The 15793-nt window shown below is 51.0% G+C and overlaps 2 protein-coding genes across 2 annotated transcripts in view; one reads left to right on the forward strand and one right to left on the reverse strand.

Moving 5' to 3' along the window:
• COL7A1 (collagen type VII alpha 1 chain) overlaps window positions 1-15793 on the forward strand; it is a 274004-nt gene that overhangs the window by 162532 nt on the left and 95679 nt on the right. The gene's annotated exons all lie outside the window — the stretch shown is intronic.
• LOC133342696 (S-adenosylhomocysteine hydrolase-like protein 1) overlaps window positions 728-15793 on the reverse strand; it is a 32018-nt gene continuing 16952 nt past the window's right edge. The window contains exons 9-17 of the mRNA XM_061552020.1: window positions 15694-15757; window positions 14260-14348; window positions 12160-12230; window positions 11758-11852; window positions 11171-11269; window positions 10157-10225; window positions 8283-8361; window positions 3168-3288; window positions 728-2623 (exon numbers count right to left, since the gene is read on the reverse strand). Coding sequence (XP_061408004.1) covers window positions 2617-2623; window positions 3168-3288; window positions 8283-8361; window positions 10157-10225; window positions 11171-11269; window positions 11758-11852; window positions 12160-12230; window positions 14260-14348; window positions 15694-15757 — 694 coding nt within the window. The 3' untranslated portion in view covers window positions 728-2616. The remainder of the gene's footprint in view (window positions 2624-3167; window positions 3289-8282; window positions 8362-10156; window positions 10226-11170; window positions 11270-11757; window positions 11853-12159; window positions 12231-14259; window positions 14349-15693; window positions 15758-15793) is intronic.

A 15793-nucleotide genomic window follows, 5' to 3' on the forward strand; every position in this document is an offset into this window, starting at 1 on the left:
AGGAGAAGGAGAGAATAATGGATGCAGACGGCACAGGGTAGGTGGCACAGTGGGTAACGCCCGCGCCTCAGAGCAAGAAGGGACCTGGGTTCGATTCCCGACCTGGGCGTCTCTCTGTGTGGAGTTTGTTTCTCTCCCTGTTCTCTGGTTTTCTCCAATAGTTAAAAATAACACGCACAGTGAAAGTGTTACTCGCCAAAAAAAAAACATCCAACAGCTGAAAAATTACACTGCGAATTAATAAACTGTGATCACACACAGGAGAAAAAATCCGGTGGAAACTTGGCAGGACCCTCCGAAAAAATAAACTTGCGACTCCGTGAAGCTTTCCCGGATAAATAAGCGGAAAAATTATGATAATAATAATTAGCCAACCAACCGCACAGAACCACAGTGGACGGACACTGGTAGTATTTTAAAAGACAAACAATTTCTTTGTAAGAATTGGGAAGCTACTCAACTTCTAAAAATAACTATAGGGTAGTTTTCTTTATTATTACATTCATTTTTTTCCTTTAACTTTTTCGTCTCTATGTTTTACCCCGATGGTGCTATTTGAGACGAAGAATCCATCCAGGACTCACGCACAGCACTGCAATCATTCACATTAGAGATTGGCCCCCGGAAGTGGCTATTGCAGAACTGCCTCTGAGATCCATCCAAGTGACATCTGGTCGACTAATTAGAGAGCAGCACTTTCCCACCGACACTGCCACAGATAGTCACGTGATGATCAAAGTGATATTTTTATTTCTCATGGCTAGGACAAATTAAGTGCACAATCAAATTTCATACGATCTTTTTTGTGTGTGGGTGCCACGGGTGTTTGGTGACCAGGCTGAGACCATCACCAACTCGCTGCACTTGAGAACCCAGTTTATTCACAAGCAGGTGAAACCTGCCTTCAAACCCAAAGATCTTGCCAGTACCAGCTCGATGGCCTGACCTCTCGTGATTTTTTCTCCACTGCACATCTGAGCCGTGTCAGGGCCATGCCAAGCCACCAGAGACCCCGGTTAATCATAAAAACGAGAATACATTCGTCAAAAGCACAGCCTTATGAGGAACAATATATTATCGCTGACGTTCTGGGCAATGGCCATCCGCCATGGCACATGAGTGTATGTATCCATTATAGAGGTTTTTGGGTTAGATCACGTAAATATATAAATGTGTCGTGAAAACCCGCCACCACCCGACACAGCCAACTAGTAAGGGTTGTCACGTAAACAGAACGTGCCAATTCGTCACTAGTACAGCACACCGGTTTTGTGGAGAGCCAAGCCACAACATTTACAAAGTGAGTACGACGTTTCACCAGTAATTACGACTAGCTTCATCAGGCGACAGCCAGATTTGTGGAGAAGTCTTACTGTTTCATTCCTTATATAGAGGCATAGATGTGTTGATCACCCTTCTGCGCTCTTGTACAATTTGGGGGGGGGGGATTACTGAGGCAATGTACATTATGCCACAAATCTGGCTGTCGCCTGATGAAGCTAGTTGTAATTACTGGCGAAACGTCGTACTCAGTTTGTATTTACACGATCTAACCCAAAAACCTTTATTATGGATATTGGTCGCGAAAGCCTACGTGTTAAAGTGTATGTATGTTGAACTTCTTTTTCACCGTACGTAGCCAACTGTGCTAATAGGTGAGGGGTAAGGACAACAAACTAAACACAAAAAGCAGTTCTTCTTGGTTCTTTCTGTAAAGTCACGTAGAAGGGAAATAATAAAATAATAAAAATAAAACATAATAAAATCATTCTCACGACGTTTCGGCCACAACGCAATCAGCCGTCCTCAGGTGAAGAACAGGTCTGTCAGAAAGACACCGCAAGCAGCCGTCCTCAGGTGAAGAACAGGTCTGTCGGAAAGACAGTGCGTTGTGGCCGAAACGTCGTGAGAATTATTTTATTATGTTTTATTTGTATTATTTTATTATTTCCCTTCTACGTGACTTTACCGAAAGAACCAAGAAGATGAATCCCTGCAGTCACGAAAACATCAAATTGAAATTTAAAACAAAAAGCAGTTCTAAAGAAATTAGTTTCAATCTAGATTATTGAAAAGTGCATAGTGCCAGTGGCTTCCTAATATTGGAAGAAGAACATTCCAGACGGCCACAGAAACGCATCGATGGTTAGCCAAAAGCCACTGCAAGGATGACCGGAGTTTCCGTGCTGATGGTTGATGCTCCTTGACGAGACCAGCAAGGTATTGTGGTTTATTTGTGGTAGGCACTTTGTGTGTAATGAGTGCGAACTCATAATGTATTCGTTGGGCAACCGGAAGCCAATGCAGTTCGGGCAAGTGCTGAAAAATGTCCTATAAGTCAGTGTCATTGACAAATGTGTTGCGATTGTTTGCTTGTGCACCACTGCCAACAGCAGCATCGCCAAGTAATGGGTTGAACCACATTGAGCAACACCCAGGGTCTCGGTGGCTCCAGTTCAGCAGGCTGACCTCAGAGCCACGTGCTCACCTCGGCCCGTCTACTTCGTGATTGAGAGGCAGTGAGTGGGGCCACACAGGGAGCAGGCGGGGACACCAGCGAGGTGTGGCGGGAGTCGGGGTGGGCCACACGGAGACAGCGGCACGGGTGGCTTGTGTTCAGTACCTGGCACAAAGACACAGATCCCCCACATAGCTTGAACAGATTGTTGGGGCAAGTGCTGTTAGGGAGCACCTATGAAGTCCAGCAAGGCATACGAGGGGGTGGGTGGCCAAAACCACGCCCGGCCGTCTTTGTTTCCCCAGCGGTAATGTTTACACACCACATCAGGTACTCATTTGAGACCGAGTCGATCACGGACCGGTTCAGATAATCGTCATTGGTGTTGTCCGTGAGCGGCAATCGAACTTGAGTCGCCAGATTCGTAGTGCAGCGCCAACTGCTGCACTACTTGACACGTATCCGCACACAAAGACACACACCCCATGTGTAGCTTTCTAGACTGTTGGGGCAAGTGCTGTTAGCAAGCACCTATTTAAACACATGCAGGCCGACACAGATGATGTAAATGGTTTGTGTGAGACGATAGCATTTAAACATGGGAGTTGCGTTGGTAGTTCATGTTGCTGTGAGATAGTACTGGTGGTTCACGTGGTTTGTGACCGGTGGTTCACGTGGTTTGTGAGTGGTGGTTCACGTGGTTCGGTACCGATAGTAGTTTGCCTTGAAGGGGCCGCCCTTGTTGAGGCCCAGGTAGCGCGCCTGCTCGTCAGACAGCTCGGTGAGGCTCGCACCGAATGACGGCAAGTGGAGGCTGGCCACGTACTCATCTACTCACCACACACACAGTGATACTCACTCACCATCACACACACAGTGATACACTCAGCTAGTCACCATCACACACACAGTGATATACTCACCTACTCACCATCACACACAGTGATACACTCACCTACTCACCATCACTCACACAGCGATACACTCACCTACTCACCATCACACACACAGTGATACACTCACCTACTCACCATCACACGCACAGCGATACACTCACTAGCACTCACCACAAAGATAGACAAAGATAAAGATCCCCCGTATAGCCTTGACAGACTGTTGGGGCAAGTGCTGTTAGCAAGCACCTATTTAGGCCAGCCACGGCACACGAGGGGGTGGGTGACCAGCACCGACCGCCTTTGTCTCCCCAGTGGCGATGTTTACATATCGCACCAGGTACTCATTTGAATGAAGCCCAAGACCAGTTCAGATAATCGTCACTGGTGTTGGCCGTGAGCGGGAATCGAACTTGGGTCGCCGGATTCACAGCGCAGCGCGCTAACCGCTACACCACCGCTCTTCTGTTGAAACGCACATACATAGAACGTACGCCTCTATGTTGACCAGTGCTATGCGTGCCGAGGCAATTCCAAACCCTGGAATTCTCACAGGCCACTCCGGCAGTCATGGCTTTCCACTAAAGCCAAAGTGAACCTATGCCCTTGGGAGGTCACTCATTTTTTTTGTACCGCCTCCACAGTACACACACACACACACAACTACCACCAGGCCACAGTACACACACACAACTACCACCAGGCCACAGTACACACACACACACAACTACCCCAGGCCACAGTACACACACACAACTACCACCAGGCCACAGTACACACACACACACAACTACCACCAGGCCACAGTACACACACACAACTACCACCAGGCCACAGTACACACACACACACAACTACCCCAGGCCACAGTACACACACACAACTACCACCAGGCCACAGTACACACACACACACACAACTACCACCAGGCCACAGTACACACACACAACTACCACCAGGCCACAGTACACACACACACACAACTACCCCAGGCCACAGTACACACACACACACACAACTACCCCAGGCCACAGTACACACACAACTACCACCAAGTCACAGTACACACACACACAACTACCCCCAGGCCACAACAACAACAACAACCGCCATTCGCCACTAAGTGGCGGTGACGTCACCACGACGCTTGTGCCAGGCCAAGTGCACCTTGAGGCCACGTGAAGTGTCGAACGCCCGCTGGCAGGAGGTTACGGGGCAGACCCAGCAGGTGCCATGGGTCGACTGACCGAGATGACCGAGATGACTGGCTGATGCACCACCTGTGCCCCCTACTGTACCAACTTTCTGTGCTGTAGCCACCCGGCGCTCCGCTCGTTGTTGTGAGCGTCGCTCCTCCGCCCTCCGTTGTTGTTGAAAGGCGACTGCCTCCAACTGCCCAGTAGCGTCCTTCACGAGCCTCCTCCACTGAGGCCGATCTTGACACCACTGGTACTAGTCATCGGCAAGTCCACTCAGCTCCACATCCTCCTGTACCACATCACTCCATCTCTTCTCTAGCCCGTGCCGCGCCCGTTTAGCCCCCTCGATCCGGCCGAACAAAAGCTGTTTAGGCATGCGGTAGCTGGGCATGCGGGCTACATGACCCAGCCAACGCAGCCTTGCCTGCCGGAGGAGCTCACCGATGGGACTTTGCCCAGATCTTTCAAGGATTTGTGAGCTCCTCACACAATCCAGCCTGGTTAAACCCAGGATGGATCGTAGGCAGGCCAGCCTAAATGTTTCCAACTGGCGAAGATGCTCCATTAGGGGGGTCCACGTTTCTCAAGCGTAGAGAAGGGAGGGAATGACCGTGGCCGAGAAGACCTGAAGCTTCGTGCGGAGCGACAGACCAGGTAGCTTCCACACAGCGTTACGCAACCAATGAAAAGATATTGCCGCTCGACTGATTCGGAGTGAGACCGCTGCTGATAAACTGGAGCCGGTCATAAGCACACTGCCCAGGTATGGGAAACTCTCCACTCTCTCCACAACTGCCCCATCACCGATTGGGAGTTGTGGGGGTGGAGTGTCCGATGGTACAAAATACCCAGGCAGGTGCTTAGTTTTGGTGGGGCTGATGGTAAGGCCCCACCTCTTAGTGGCACGCTCCAGTCTCAGCAGCAGCGTCTCCAACTCCTCTTCTGAATGAGCAGCTGTTACCAAATCATCGGCATACATAACGTGGTTGACCAATAGGGAGCCATCCCTTGATCGCACCCGGGCGTCGATCAACCTCCCATTATATCTGTACAAAATGGAAATTCCCCCGGTACAGCTATTGAAGGCTTCACGAACTACGCAGTCGAAATAGATGTTAAATAATGTGGGAGCCAGAGGACATCCCTGTCGCACCCCAAGGTGTACAGGGAAAGGCTCCAACTCCCGGCCACGTAGTTTTACCCGGGCCCGCACACCATCATGAAGGTCCTTAATGATCGTGAGCAGAGGGTCAGGGACTCCGAAAGCACGAAGAACAACCCAGAGCCCAGGCCTACTGATGGTATCATAGGCCTTGACCAGGTCAATAAAGCAGAGATGTAGGTCTTGTTGGAATTCCCTACACCTCTGCTGTTGCAGACGGACAGAAAATATGGCATCTGTACAGGACCGCCCTTTCCTGAAACCGCATTGGGGTTCCGCAAGCCTCTCCTCAGCGTGCCTAGCAAGGCGAGGAGTGAGATGCCCCTGTAGTTGTTACAGTCTGTGCGGTCCCCCTTCTTAAAGAGGGGGACCACCAGGGCATCCTTCCAATCCTGCAGTACCCGTCCAGCGGTCCAGACTGTTGTTATGATGTCATATAGGGCAGTCTGTGCACAAGCACCACCCTCCCTCAGCATTTCGTTTGGGAGATCATCTCTGCCCGGTGCCTTTCCTGGTCTCAGACTCCGGATCGCCTTCAGTACTTCCTCAACAGATGGCACCTCAGCCAGCCACTCACAGGGGATGACCTCAGTACACACACACACACAACTACCCCCAGGCCACAGTACACACACACACAACTACCCTAGTCCACAGTACGCACACACACACACACAACTACCACCAGGCCACAGTACACACACACACACAACTACCCCAGTCCACAGTACGCACACACACACACAACTACCACCAGGCCACAGTACACACACACACAACTACCACCAGTCCACAGTACACACACACACACAACTACCTCCAGGCCACAGTACACACACACACACAACTACCCCCAGGCCACAGTACACACACACACAACTACCACCAGTCCACAGTACACACACACACAACTACCTCCAGGCCACAGTACACACACACACAACTACCACCAGTCCACAGTACACACACACACAACTACCCCCAGGCCACAGTACACACACACACACACACAACTACCTCCAGGCCACAGTACACACACACACAACTACCACCAGTCCACAGTACACACACACACAACTACCCCCAGGCCACAGTACACACACACGCACAACTACCCCCAGTCCACAGTACACACACACACAACTACCCCCAGGCCACAGTACACACACACACAACTACCACCAGGCCACAGTACACACACACACACACAACTACCCCCAGGCCACAGTACACACACACGCACAACTACCCCCAGGCCACAGTACACACACACACACACAACTACCCCCAGGCCACAGTACACACACACACACAACTACCACCAGGCCACAGTACACACACACACACAACTACCCCAGTCCACAGTACGCACACACACACACAACTACCACCAGGCCACAGTACACACACACACAACTACCACCAGTCCACAGTACACACACACACACAACTACCTCCAGGCCACAGTACACACACACACACAACTACCCCCAGGCCACAGTACACACACACACAACTACCACCAGTCCACAGTACACACACACACAACTACCTCCAGGCCACAGTACACACACACACAACTACCACCAGTCCACAGTACACACACACACAACTACCCCCAGGCCACAGTACACACACACACACACACAACTACCTCCAGGCCACAGTACACACACACACAACTACCACCAGTCCACAGTACACACACACACAACTACCCCCAGGCCACAGTACACACACACGCACAACTACCCCCAGTCCACAGTCCACACACACACAACTACCCCCAGGCCACAGTACACACACACACAACTACCACCAGGCCACAGTACACACACACACACACAACTACCCTAGTCCACAGTACGCACACACACACACACAACTACCACCAGGCCACAGTACACACACACACACAACTACCCCAGTCCACAGTACGCACACACACACACAACTACCTCCAGGCCACAGTACACACACACACACACAACTACCCCCAGGCCACAGTACACACACACACACAACTACCCCCAGGCCACAGTACACACACACACACAACTACCCCCAGTCCACAGTACACACACACACACAACTACCCCCAGTCCACAGTACACACACACACAACTACCCCCAGGCCACAGTACACACACACACACACAACTACCCCAGGCCACAGTACACACACACAACTACCCAGGACACACACACACAACTACCCCCAGTCCACAGTACACACACACACACAACTACCCCCAGTCCACAGTACACACACACACAACTACCCCCAGGCCACAGTACACACACACACACACAACTACCCCAGGCCACAGTACACACACACAACTACCCCCAGGCCACAGTACACACACACACACACAACTACCCCCAGTCCACAGTACACACACACACACAACTACCCCCAGTCCACAGTACACACACACACAACTACCCCAGGCCACAGTACACACCACACACACACAACTACCACCAGTCCACAGTACACACACACGCACAACTACCCCCAGTCCACAGTACACACACACACAACTACCCCCAGGCAGTGGCCCTACCGAGCTTCTTGGGCAGGAGGTAGACGTCGCGCTTGTAGCGGCCCTCGGGCGCGTTGTTCAGCTCAATGAGAGCCAGGGCCTGTGAGGGCAGACCCGGGGAAGGGGGGCCGGGGGTGAGGGGGGGGCAACAGGGCGTGAGTTCACACACGGGGGGGGGGGGTCAGTGCCGGATTAAGCAAGTGCGGGGCCTGTAGCATATGTTATGAAGGGGCCGAAAATAAAAAAAGAACACGTAAATATTAAAACACATACATTTTTAACTCGCACAGTAAAGTCATTGCATTTTTTTACTTGTTCGAGAGCCAGATAATTTGACAAATCGCTAACCTTAAACACCCCGTCGTTCATACAAGTTGAAGGCGGTATAGTACTATAGTAATAGAGCAAGTGCAGAATCACTCAACCGGAATTGATAGCTTGAAATCATTTAGCGCGGGGCCCTTGAAAGTGCGGGGCCCGTAACTACATATGTGGCTACTTCTGCGACTAGGATCATCCGGCACTGGGGGGGTCCTGTCTGAACAGACGACGCGAGATGGGGATGCGACATGAAGTGAGCGAGATCGGGGGTACAGGCAGAGGGATTGGCGTTCCTGCCGCTTCTTGACCATTATTATTTGTCAGTTTGTTTTACGTTGCTGAGTTTCTTTTCTCCGAAAAGGCCGTACAACGCATAACAAACGACACAATGCCCCGATCCACAAACACACGAAGGAGACGTCACGGCGATACGCTCCGCTGATCGTGACGCACTTGTCTGGCTTGACCAGCTGAATGTGAAATCGTAAGTTGTTGTCTCGGCATCAACGTCAGTAGCCATACGACATGAAGAAGGCTGCGAATTCAAATCGTGCTCTGGTCGTAGGAAGTCATGGGACGAAGACGTTTCCTTTTGGAACTCTTGCGGTGAGCAGCAGTGTGCCACCTTGTTGCAGAGAATGACCCCTGAAGGTGAGGTCACAAAGAGCTTAGTGGAAAAGAGCACTCGATAGTGTAGTATCCACACTAGGGGTGAAACTTTCATATTCCCTGCAAAGAGTGCTGGTCGTATGGAAATCAAACCGAGCGTTGAATAACCCAACCAATGATAATGGATATCCATTTATTCTAGATTTGAAGCTTTCGTGGCTGCAGGATTCATACTCTTTGGTTTTTTCGGTAAAATCACGTAGGTAAAAAATAAAACGTGAAATTTAGTTGTTTTCATTTATTTTATTTTATTTTTACCTACGTGACTTTACCGAAAAAACCAAAGAGAATGGATATCCATTGCAATTTATCTGACTACATTAACTCCGCCCCTCTGATCTTCGCACCTGATTGACTCACAAGTGGATACAACATCACATTTACCCCCCCCCCCCCACCTCTATTTAAGACCGAAACAGGATGAGGATTATCCACAACTCTGGTTGTCGCCTGATGAGGCTGGTTGTATTTAACGACGAAACGTCGTACTCGATTTGTAAATGTTGTGGGTTTACTCTCCAACACAGCGGTGTGGTGCTGTACTAGTAACTAATTGGCACGCTGTGTTTATGTGACAAACATTACTAATTGGCTGTGTCGGGTGGTGGCGGGTTTAACGACACATTTATATTTACGCGATCTAACCCAAAACAAAACCGTCTGTTATGAATGATATTTGTTGCGAAAGCCTCAGTGTTAAACTGAACGTTTAGATTCTCAATACTGGCTGACAGTGGCTTTTGATGCAGAGCTATGCGAAAAGCTCAGACCACCCAGCTCACTGCACTTGGGAACCCAGTATTTTTTTTCTTCCCAAAGACGGTCGAAAACCCAGATTCAAACCCAGGAACCTCCGGTGCTGCCGGCACCCTGAGCGCATCAGGCCACGTAGCCGTGAATCTCACCTGCGTGGTGGCGGTGACGGACAGCACGCATGTCGGCACGCCGGCACAGCTCAGGTTCAGCAGCCGGCCCTGCCCATGGCACACAAAGACAAAGGTCTCCCCTTGTTGTCTTATCAAACTGTTGGGGCAAGGGCGGTTAGCGAGCACCGATGAAAGCCAGCATAGCACACGAGGGAGTGGGTGGCCACCTTTGTCTCCCCAGTGCTGTTGTTTACAAGGCACTCCAGGTACTCATGCAAGTAGAGGAGCTCCGGGATTGGGTTAAGATATTCACCACCATTCATCGAACTCAGGTCGCAGGGTTTGTAACACAGTGCACTAATCATTGCACTGACACTCCACTATACACACGCATGCACACTCGTATACAGGTGACAATACGCATGAGTCGTGGAAATAATTTGACCCTACTTCACCACGCTGGTCAAGCCAGTGCCCATCGAGCTGCATTGACTTCCAGTTACCGAACAAATACATTATAAGGACGCACTCACTACACACAAAGTGCCTACCACAAATGAACCACAATACCTTGCTGATCTCGTCAAGGAGCATATACCATCACGCGAACTCCGGTCATCCTCGCAGCGCCTTTAGCTAACCATCGAACAAAGACGGTCACTGCATCGCGCGCTTTCAGATGCGCTTCTTGCGGCCGTCTGGAACGCTCTTCCTTCCGATATTAGGAAGCCATTGGAGCTATGCACTTTTAAATCATCTCGAGCGAAAACGTATTTCTTTAGAACTGCTTTTTGTGTGCTTAGTTTGTCCTTACATAAAAGGGCGCAGGGCAGAGGTGTGGGTGAGAGACAACAATGGCCTTGTCGGGTCCACCCTCTGCCCATAATGTAGTGCGCCAGCGACCGACAGCGCCTGTTTTATGCACAGTGGTCAACCCATCCAAGCACTAACTAGGCTCAACCCTGCTTTCCTTCCCAAGCTTCATGAGACCCGGTGATTTCCGCATTTGCAGGATAACCTCAGCCGAGCACTCGGGCCGGTGCTGGCACTGACCTCGGCCAGCAGGGTGATGCGTTTGCCATCCGGCCAGATGATGTGGTCGACCTGGGGGCGAACTCGCTCCCACGTGAGCTCAGTGGTGTGCAGGCTGGCCTGGGGGGGGGGGGGGCGCACGGGACACGCACACAAAGACATTCAGAACCATGTGACCCACACTCGCCCCTACAGAGCCCACACCCATCCCTATGAGGACACTCACCCCGAAACACGACCCACACCACAGCAGATGTCCCGTGCACGGCCGTGTGTCTGTGTGTGTGAGAGTGGGGAGTGGTAGTGCAGCGGTTCGATTCACCGGTTACGTCCGACACCAGTGATGATTATTTGAACCGGTCGACCGAATCGAGGCCCAGGACAGAGCCTCCCCTAGGTCGACTCAGCCTCAAATGAGCACCTGGTGCAGTGTCTAAACATCTCCACTAGGGAGACAAAGGCGGCCGGGCGTAGTGCTGGTTAACCACCACCTCGTGTGCCGTGTCAGCCTTCGTAGGTGCTCGCTAAGAGCACTTGTGCCAACAGTCTGGTAAGGCGACACGGGAGATCTTTGCCTTTGCTCATGCACCCACGTGACGGATCCTTACCACGTCGATCTCGGTGTTGGAGTGTCCCATGTTGCACACGATCGCTCCTCCCTTGAGCCGCTCCATGTGCTCACGCCGCACCACGTGCTTGTTCCCTGCGCAGCGGCACCATCGACACCATCAGAGAGCACCACCGCTCAACCATGACCGCCACCAGTGCCATCATTCGACACTCACCACCACCTCCACCGATCGACACTTACTGTCATCGCCACCACCATCACCACCACCACTGCTCAACACTCACTGCGATCACCACCATCGCCACCGATGAACACTCACTGCCACCACCACCACCACACGTCACCCACTGCCACCATCACCACAAATCAACACTCACTGCCGCCGTCGTGATCATCATCATCACCACCGCCACCACCCACGCACACCGCAGGCACTTACCGGTGCAGGTGATGATGATGTCCACCAAACTCACCACCTCGCCCAGCTTCACCACTCGGAAACCGTCCATGCTGCACGCGCACGAGACCACGCATGGACCAGCGTGTAGCACAAGCATGGGCGACGCTCCACTCCGGCTCCCCAAGCGCTCGCCCAAACATTAGGATTCCCTCTAGCCACGGGTGAGTGGGTGGGCGGCTTAGAGGTCAGAGCATTGAGCTGGGACGGCTGAGATGCTGTGTTAGGATGTGGGTCTACAGTGCAATGTAATATGGACGAGGAAGCCACTGGAGCTATGCACTGCTTTTTGTGTTTCATTTGTCCTTCCCCCCCCATCTTCGATTCGCAAGGTTGGCACGAAAGAAAGTTCAACGTGCAGTACATGCATTGCCACCTTGTAGTATACTATTAAAGACACATTCATGAAACGGTTACTTGAGGAAGTACAAGGTGTGTGTTTATTGATGTATCTTTAACAAATGGGACAGTGCTAGGCAGAGAAGAGGAAATTGTTGAGCCTAAACGTGGACAGAAGGGAGCCAACAGCATGGACAAATGGGGGGTGCCCCCCCCTTCCTGGCTCCTGCCCCTCGCCGACCCCCTTTGTCTTCCCAATGCAATGACGCCTCATTGCTTTTCAGCCCCCCAGCTACGACCAGGGCCCTATCCCAGCTCATCCTGATCAATCCCTCTTCATTTACTGTCTTCAAAATTGCACCACCTACTTACAAACACATTCCTGCGGAGGGAGCTGGTCGGAACGTTGGGTTGCTCGGTCAATGGCCAGGGTCAACGGCGGCGTGGTGTATTCCGCAAATATGACCGACTGTGAGGGCGGGCATAAGCCGGCGTGAGTAGGTTAAACGTTGAGTTTTATAAGGGCACCACAGGGTGACCAGCCCCTCCCCACCCAGCCCCACCCCTCCCACCCCCCACCCAGCCCCACCCTCCCCACCCAGCCCCTCCCCACCCTCCCCTCTCCACCCAGCCCCACCCCTCCCATTTTTGGATGCACGACGGACGGACGGACACAATCATTCCCTGTGGGTTGGTGTAACCAGGAGGTTCCTACCAGTATAACTTAATTCTTAATTTAAAATCGTTATCACCCTATGTGCAATTTTATAATCGCTTTAAAGCGACTTGGTAGAAGGCGCTTTATGAATTTTGATAGGCTAATACGAATTCCATTGTGACGTCAGAGTTTTACAAGGTATATACGCTGAAAAGACGTTTTTACTAAGTGCGGACTTTTTTCCCATCGACCAGGGGTTTTGGGTTTTCAAGTGCAGAGTGCGGATGCTGGGGTCACCGATGACTGCGCACAACACCCCATGGGGTGGGTTTAAAATGTAATGTTGCTCAATTCCATTTCTGCGACTTCAAAACAAACAATACAATAATTGGTTTTATCGCTATTTGATAAACATGTCGACAGCAGGGCACGTGGGAGAGTGCAGTGGCCCCCTGGTGTGGACAAGGGGTCACTTGAAGGCATCTCAGAGGTAGTTCTGCGATATCACGTTCCGCGGAGTTGCAGACGGACACATGGTCTCGTGACATGATGCCAATAAAGCAAATTTGAAATTTGTTGGGAAAAGACGAGCTATTTTAAACGGCAATCGCTACCTAAATTAAAGAATGTATTCACGTTCATTGAAACTAACACAGCATTGCTAAAACATTACTAAACATTTAGTGTAACTAATAAACTAGGACAAACCTGTATCACCATGTATGCAAATATACCTTCATGTTAACAAACCTAAAATAATATCACAGAACATAATTTATTCAAATACATGAACCTTTAAGTATAACTTCCTACCACTTCCTGCTCTCTTGTGTGCGCGGATTGATGACATCACATCACCTAATTAAGGCCCAAGGCTGGAGGACATTTTCACAATTCTGGCGACTGCCTGATGATGCTTGTTGTAACTACCAGTGAAACGTCGAATGACTAAAGAGTTAAGCATAGTGGATCGCTCTGTCTAACATTACCAGTGCGCTGAAGCAGTAACATACGGGTTAATACATTTTCTTGCCCAAAAATCGATTGTGACTCAAAACGGGAAAAACGATTCCCTGTGCGCTCACCACGCCTGCAGAGCACAGATGGGGTCGACCTCGGTGACGTACACGATGGAGCAGAGGCCCTTGAGCGCAGCGCAGCAGCCCTTGCCGACCTGTGGCCCCCACACACAAGCCACGTTGGGCACGGCAACGCCACGGCCGTCGTATACGCATCGCACCACATATCTGCGCGAGAGCGTCGATGAACCGTAACGGAAACAATGACACGTGCGTTTATATCTGTGACTCGTCGGAAGTGGAAGGGTGGCTGGAGGGGTCAAAGGGCTGAGCCTACACCGCTGAGATCCTGGGTTCGATGCAGGCCTGTGATTGAACCAGGTTCTCAAGTGTAGAGAGCTGATGATCTTAGCTCGGTTACCAATGAGTGAACCGTTGCATAAAATTTGGTACTGCGCTTAATTTGTCATTCCTCTCATATGCAGACCAAGTGGGAAAGTGTTTTGCTGTCCTGTGTGTGGACCAGACGTCTCTCTAAGGGTTCTCTGAGGGTTCTCAGCAGTAGCTCTGTGATATCCGCTTCCATGGGCCATTCTCAAAGACAATAGGTTTCACTGCTCTGCGAAAGATGCAAATGGATTCTTCGCCTCATGACGTCACACCGAAAGCACGATCATAAAAATGAGGAATTCCCCAATAAAATTTTGGGCCGGCAGAATTGACGTTTGTGCGATAAATACCAACGGGTGCACGGGGCGATGCCTAGCGAGTGCCTACCCGTTCACTGGAGTGGCACTAGGCAAGTAATGATGCATGGATTCATTGAGTAAAGCTGATTCTTAAGCTTAGTACATATAGACACGTGTGTGTGCGAATCGATTGTATACAATGTATGCGAATCGCATGCTGCTGTTACGTTTAGACCAGGGGTCGGCAACCTACGGCTCCGGAGCCGCATGCGGCTCTTTACGGGCTGCTTCTTGACGATATGTACGTATGTACAGTATGTACTCAGATGCATTGCGGCTCTTGAAATACTGAATTTTGTACCGAATTGGAAAGAAATGGCTCTTCTTGTTATTTTGGTTGCCGACCCCTGGTTTAGACCAACGGAGAGAACAAAACGGTTGCAAACGAGACGAGGGAATGAGAATACGGCTAGAAAACAAGAATCGTTTCATCGCTGGAATCGCCGCCATGGATAGCTACAACTCGCGAACTCGCCGTGGAGGCCGATATGGTGTAAAGCAGCGTTCTTCATTGCAAGGCCACTGGTGGCCCCTGATGGCCTTTAGTGTGGCCCCTAACGTGACAATACACAAAATGTGAAAACACCCCCCATCATCATCATCGTCATCGTGCTGCTGTCAAACCCACAATGGTTTCACATGTGTGGCGGTCCCTCACACTGATGATGTCTTATCGGTGAAAGTGCCCCCCCCCCCTGAAAATGAGTGAAGAGCATCGGTGTAGACTGTCACGTGGCTAACTGGCACCTACCTCTCCGTAGCCACAAATGACAGCCTGCATCCCGCCCAGCATCACGTCGCACGAGCGCTTCAGCCTGCGGGCGCAGGGTTGGAGGGGGGCGAGGGGTGAG

Source organism: Lethenteron reissneri, chromosome 15 (assembly GCF_015708825.2).
Source record: "Lethenteron reissneri isolate LAM-NWPU_2019-01 chromosome 15, ASM1570882v1, whole genome shotgun sequence".
Classification (NCBI taxonomy): domain Eukaryota; kingdom Metazoa; phylum Chordata; class Hyperoartia; order Petromyzontiformes; family Petromyzontidae; genus Lethenteron; species Lethenteron reissneri.